A 6,106-nucleotide genomic window follows, 5' to 3' on the forward strand; every position below is an offset into this window, starting at 1 on the left:
CGCCGGACCGCGGCACCTGGGACGCCGCCGCGCTCGTCCCCGCTGACCGGTCCTCTGTGTGTGTGTGTCTTTCAGAGCCGCTCCTCGCCACGCCAAAATGCACCGAACAACCAGAATCAAAATAACCGAGCTAAACCCCCATCTCATGTGCGTGCTCTGCGGCGGGTACTTCATTGATGCAACAACCATCATAGAGTGCCTCCACTCCTGTAAGTACGACCGGGCGCTCCGCGTTTTTCCCTCGCCGCTTCCCTCCTTTCCCGGACCGCCGCCCTCCTCCTCCCCGACGGGAGGGGAAGTAGGTGTTCCAGCCGCGGTGCAGATTTTCTGAGGACGGCCCTACGGTCTTTGTTAAAGTAATAATATATGTACTATAGGCGTCTCCTTTTAATGGTAATTGCAGCTTATTTGGGTAGTTGTTTAGCTTAAGCTGTGTGTTGCTGACAATGGACGATTTGCTCTAGCTTGCATAGTTTAGAAAATCGCACCTTTATCTATGCATATCTGAGTGGCACCTAGGAGCATCACTAAAAGCCTGTGGTGTTTGACTTACAGTCTGTAAGACCTGTATCGTGCGTTACTTGGAGACCAGCAAGTACTGTCCTATTTGTGATGTCCAAGTTCACAAAACTCGACCGCTTTTGAATATAAGGTAGGAGAAAGTTGCGAAGTGCACACTGCATCTCTCGTTTTGCTTTATATGGGGAGACCGGTGTCAATGTTATCTCTTCGTCTGCAATTTAAATCTGAAAGGGCTTGTCAATTTACAAGCTAACTCGTGTGTATGTGCTCTCTTTGGAGTTTCTTCACTGATTGAAACTGAAGATGCCTCTAGATGTGAGACAGAAATTTGTTGTTGGTCTTTTTTAGCATAGCCAGTCACTGATGCCTCTTCCCTCTCCCCCATTCTCACATATACCACCCCGACAGTTCTTGCCTCTACTTTCTGTATCTCCGAGACATGCATCACTCCAACCACAGCTCCTAGTCATGAAAACTGCTGCAACTTTCCAAACTAAGAGGCAAAAGCCTTTAAAGTATCACTTGCCTTTCAGAAACATTATTCTTGTCAGCACTGCATTTTGCTCTCTAGGGAGGACATGTAGTTTTTAAGGCCTGCCTTCAGTCTGAGAGAGTTCTTTTTCAGTTGTGGTAACACAGATGAGTTTTGATTCAGACTGGTATCTAGAGCAGGGTTAGTTTGATTACAAGGTCCTGTAAGTTAACTTTTTATGACTGGCCTCCCACTTTGTAGAAGATGCCTCGTTGTTGTGAAAGTTTATAAGTGAGGAGCTGCCATTTGGATTAAAATATTGCTTCATCTGCTTAATTTTGTTTTGGGGTTGTTCTTTTTTCAGGTCAGATAAAACTCTCCAAGATATTGTATACAAGCTAGTGCCAGGCCTTTTCAAAAGTAAGTAGTTAAATCAGGTATTTTCTTAAGAGCAGAAAAACAAAACCAGAACCGCTATCCTCTGTCAATACCGTGAGTTACTCTGTAACTACTAAAAGAAAAATATATGCTTTTCCATCTAGATGAAATGAAAAGAAGAAGGGATTTTTATGCTGCTCATCCGTCGGCTGATGGTAAAAGCTTCTCATTCGCAACTTTAATATATGTCGCATTGATCTAGATGTTTTACTGTTTCCTTTTTAACTTACAAGTGATGTATTACTGTCACAGAATTTTAAGAAGTTAAGTCAGCATAATAAAAGTTTATTGTTTTAACAGTCAGGTAGCTTTCATTCATTATCTTACTGTGAAGATCTTTTTTTCTTGTTACTGAGAATAGCCGTTCTTCCTGATTTGAATTTCAAAATGTAAATTATTGTGGAAATTTCTGTGCAGCTGCCAATGGCTCTAATGAAGACAGAGGAGAAGTGGCTGATGAAGACAAAAGAATTATAACAGACGACGAGATAATAAGCTTATCCATTGAATTCTTTGACCAGAATAGGCAAGTTCCAGAATGGCAAAATTTTATGTTTACCTGTTTGGCAGCACCTGTATTTTTTTTGTTGTTGTAATTGTGTAATTTCTTCTCACAGACTGGAGCGAAAAGGAAATAAGGACAAAGAAAAATCAAAGGAAGAGGTAAATAACTTTCTTTTACTCCAGAGGAAACATATCACACACACACACACAACTTTGGGGCAGGTCTGTAGCTGAGAAAAATATGTAGGTATGTGTATCTAGAGCAAAGGAAGCACACCTGCTGTTATGGCACTAGATACAGATGAGGTAAAACATCTTCATACAGCTGTATATGCAGGCAACTTCTTAAAATTAAAAATACCTGTAGTATTATTTTTAAAGCAGAATCTGATTTTTTGTCAAAGTTAGAGAAGACTATTTAACAATTTTTTAAAAATTATTGATTAGAAAATAATATTTATTGCATACATAACCTAAAAAGATATTAAATATAATACAAATATTTACATATAAATTTAGTTACAATTTTAAATTACTTTCTCTAGAACTGTAATTTGCCGCTTATTTCTGATGTGCCCTCTAAGACAGCAGGCATTGTTGTAAAGTAGTTCATAATTTAGTAAGGTGCACTTTTTTCAACATGAAACGTTAGAATACAACACTGGTGGGAGTAATTGCTCGTTCTCAGTAGACTGATTTTCTTTACTGTGCCATTAGGTGAATGACAAAAGATACTTGCGCTGCCCAGCAGCAATGACAGTGATGCATCTAAGAAAGTTCCTGCGGAGTAAGATGGATATACCTAACACTTTCCAGGTACCCGTGGGGAAAAAATGTGTTTGGTTTTTTTGGGTTTTTTTTTGGTAGGACTCATTTTCTCATTACAGCTAGTCCCAGCAAGTGGTAACAGCCAAGTATTTCTGGTGTGTGCCATACGTTATTTGGTTTTTGTTTAAAATATCTGTCTGTAGAGTTTGGTGACATTGTAATTTTTTTAGTGCTGTAAATACCAAAGTATTAAGAAATTGCTCCTTGATGTATTTGTGATATCTGTGACAGTGGGGCTACTTTTACCTCAGAGTAGTCATGTGCTAGGGGTAAATGCCTGGATGCTCTTTAATGCAAGGGTTCGTATCTTGAACAGATCGATGTGATGTATGAAGAGGAGCCTTTGAAGGACTACTACACCCTAATGGATATTGCCTACATCTATACCTGGAGGCGGGTGAGTATTTCCAGTGTGCCTCCCAGGAGGGTGCAGGTCATGGCCTGGGCAGGGCACTTACCAGGGTCTTCCTTTTGCTTTGCAGAATGGGCCTCTGCCCTTGAAATACCGAGTCCGACCTACTTGCAAGAGGATGAAGATCAGTCACCAGAGGGAAGGCTTGAATAACAGTGGGGAGCTGGAAAGTGACTCTGGGAGCGACAAGGCGAGCAGCCCAGCAGGAGGCATCCCCTCCACCTCCTCCTGTTTGCCCAGCCCCAGCACGCCAGTCCAGTCTCCTCACCCCCAGTTCCCCCACATCTCCAGCACCATGAATGGCACCAGCAGCAGCCCCAACAGTAACCACCAGTCCTCCTTTACCAACAGAGCTCGGAAAACATCAATAAACGGCTCCTCAGCCACTTCATCTGGTTGATGCGCCAACCAGGCTACCACCCTCACCCCTCCTTTATATAGATTTCTCCATGCCATTACAGCTTTATAGATGCTAATCCATGTGACTATCATCCAAATTGCTTTCTTTTGTAGTAACACTGAACTTGGCTATAAAAGGCGGACTAGGTGACATTCAGGATGGACGTTAATGGAAACGCAAGATTGAAATGTAAATTGTTTTCAGAGGACTGGGAAGCAAACAAAAGTTACACCTTCACCTGTTCTAAATGATGTGGAGTTGTTTCTGTCCCCATCATCTGGAGCCAGGAGACTCCAGAAGTCAATACAAATCCTGGGAAGTAGTTTGTTAATCCAGACTAACTCCTCCGTTGCGTTCTCTTCGATTGTTATTGTTCTTATACTGTTTTGTGAACCTGTAGAAAGCAAGTGCTTTTTCATCTTGAAATCCAACAAAATTGAAAGAATATGCATAGAAAAATGCATATATGTAGCCATGTCACTGTGAATAACAATTTTTGCGTATTAGCCATTTTGATTCTTATGTTGCATCTTTTACTTCTCTGTTGCTGCGCAGAACCGATCAAAAGAAAAGTAAACTTCAGTTTTACAATCTGTATGCCTAAAAGCGGGTATTACCGTTTTATTTACTGACTTGTTTAAATGATTCGCTTTTGTAAGAATCAGATGGCATTATGCTTATTGTACAATGCCATATTGGTATATGACATAACAGGAAACAGTATTGTATGATATATTTATAAATACTATAAAGAAAATATTGTGTTTCATGCACTCATGATATGGTTGTTAAATTTCTAAACTGGTTCGACCCTTGCAGATGCCGCCTGTTTGAGCTTTGCTCATACTGCAAGAAACACGTTGTGTGTGAGAGCTACAGTATTGGGAAAGCACAGTCAAGTCTCTGATAACCTGGAGGCAATTGGCAATCTTAAAAGGATTTTACTCGCTTTGTCTTTTTTTTTTCCAAATGGAATATTTTTACTTTACCAAATGTTGAAGCGATACAGTGAAGAAAAAAAAAAAAAAAATCAAGGGACATGGAAGTTTTAGACCTGTTTGATTACCTTTTTATTATTTGGTGTGGTGGGACTGTGTTTTTAAAAGCACATGGAATCATTATAGAAGCCATAAACTATTTGATATAAATTTTAAGGAACCAGCAAGGGCTGGATGAAGGCATTTTATCTAAATTTGTTTTAATATGTATGTATATGGTACAGTACTAACTTCATTAAAATTTAACTGGTACTTTAATATTTCCAATAAATTGTGGAGAATGCCTTCTCTTTAATGGCCTGCAAGTAGGTGCATTTTATTAGAGGCTTCTAAGGGTGGGGTTTTTTCAATAGGAGGAACCTTTTCCACCATAAAGTATGAACAGTCCAGAACACTTTTCAGTTTGTGCTTTGCTTTGGTCGAACTTTGTGTGTGTTCATCACCCATCAGTTATACATTTGTGAGGGTGTTTATTCTATATGGATATTGTTTCATGTTTGTACGGAAAAATTGTAGTTAAACATTTCATTGTCTCCAGTCTGCAAAAGAAGCACAATTCTTATTGCTTTGTCTTGCTTATAGTCATTAAATCATTACTTTTGCATATAAATTGCTGTTACTTGTCCTGCTTGTTTTTATAGACCAGGTGATTGCAAATCCTCCACAAGATTATTGCTTATTGATGTATATGTCTTGTTAAACAAGAGTTGATATTTTTTCCTGTAGTAAACATGTACAGTTCAATTTCAACAGTAAAAACTTCAGTTTTATATACACGAATAACTTTCATTTATAGCTGATGAAAGAAATAAACAAATAAAAGGGATAATCCATTGAAAAGTAGCAAATTACCTCTGTTGATAATGTGGTGTTAAAGGACAAACATCTTGTTCTTATGGGAAGTATTTCTGGGTGTACCAAAGATTTTAGTGAACAGAACACTATAGCATTCTAAAATAACAAAGAAAAAAAAACCCTAGAAATTGTAGTGATTTGTTTTGGTTGCCTGTCTTGAAAACATTTGCTGTTCTTTATTTGACCCCGCTTATTCTTGAAAATAAGCAAGTGGTGCATCCTCATATCCCAGTCAGCCACAGGTTTGACCTCCTATGTGTTCAAACTTAGCCCCTGTTAAAACTGCACTGCCTGGGCAGGGAAGAACTAGATTTTTGTCATGGCAAGGGCCATGTTCTGCCTGTGCTGCCCTGGGTTACTTTTTAAAGCCCCAGTGGAACTAAATACATTTTAATACAAAGATATCTTTCAATGCGACCGAATGTCTATCTTGGCACGATTCCCTCAGCTACATGAGTGAATCACACTGTACTGGTTGAATTATTTTGCCTAAAAACCAGCCCTGAACCTGCAGCAGAGTCTTGTACGTTAGCACACTGATGAAAATGTGCTTAATTTTACTGGAAGTAGCCGTTAATCACGACTTTTAGCATCAATACGGAACTATTCTCGGTCTTTGTGGAGTGCCCGTGAAGCACTCGGCAGTGGAACAGGAGTTGGATATTTCCCTCCGAGAT

At 39.5% G+C, this 6,106-nt stretch overlaps 1 protein-coding gene across 1 annotated transcript in view; it reads left to right on the plus strand.

Moving 5' to 3' along the window:
* Nucleotides 1–5,405, plus strand: part of LOC103620647 (polycomb complex protein BMI-1) — a 10,732-nt gene extending 5,327 nt beyond the window's left edge. The window contains exons 2-10 of the mRNA XM_017741550.1: nt 76–209; nt 556–652; nt 1,359–1,414; nt 1,537–1,587; nt 1,850–1,958; nt 2,050–2,095; nt 2,654–2,752; nt 3,081–3,161; nt 3,247–5,405. Coding sequence (XP_017597039.1) covers nt 98–209; nt 556–652; nt 1,359–1,414; nt 1,537–1,587; nt 1,850–1,958; nt 2,050–2,095; nt 2,654–2,752; nt 3,081–3,161; nt 3,247–3,576 — 981 coding nt within the window. The 5' untranslated portion in view covers nt 76–97 and the 3' untranslated portion in view covers nt 3,577–5,405. The remainder of the gene's footprint in view (nt 1–75; nt 210–555; nt 653–1,358; nt 1,415–1,536; nt 1,588–1,849; nt 1,959–2,049; nt 2,096–2,653; nt 2,753–3,080; nt 3,162–3,246) is intronic.
* Nucleotides 5,406–6,106: the final 701 nt, after the last annotated feature.

This window comes from Corvus brachyrhynchos, unplaced genomic scaffold (assembly GCF_000691975.1).
Source record: "Corvus brachyrhynchos isolate BGI_N302 unplaced genomic scaffold, ASM69197v1 scaffold167, whole genome shotgun sequence".
In the NCBI taxonomy this organism is placed as follows: Eukaryota; Metazoa; Chordata; class Aves; order Passeriformes; family Corvidae; genus Corvus; species Corvus brachyrhynchos.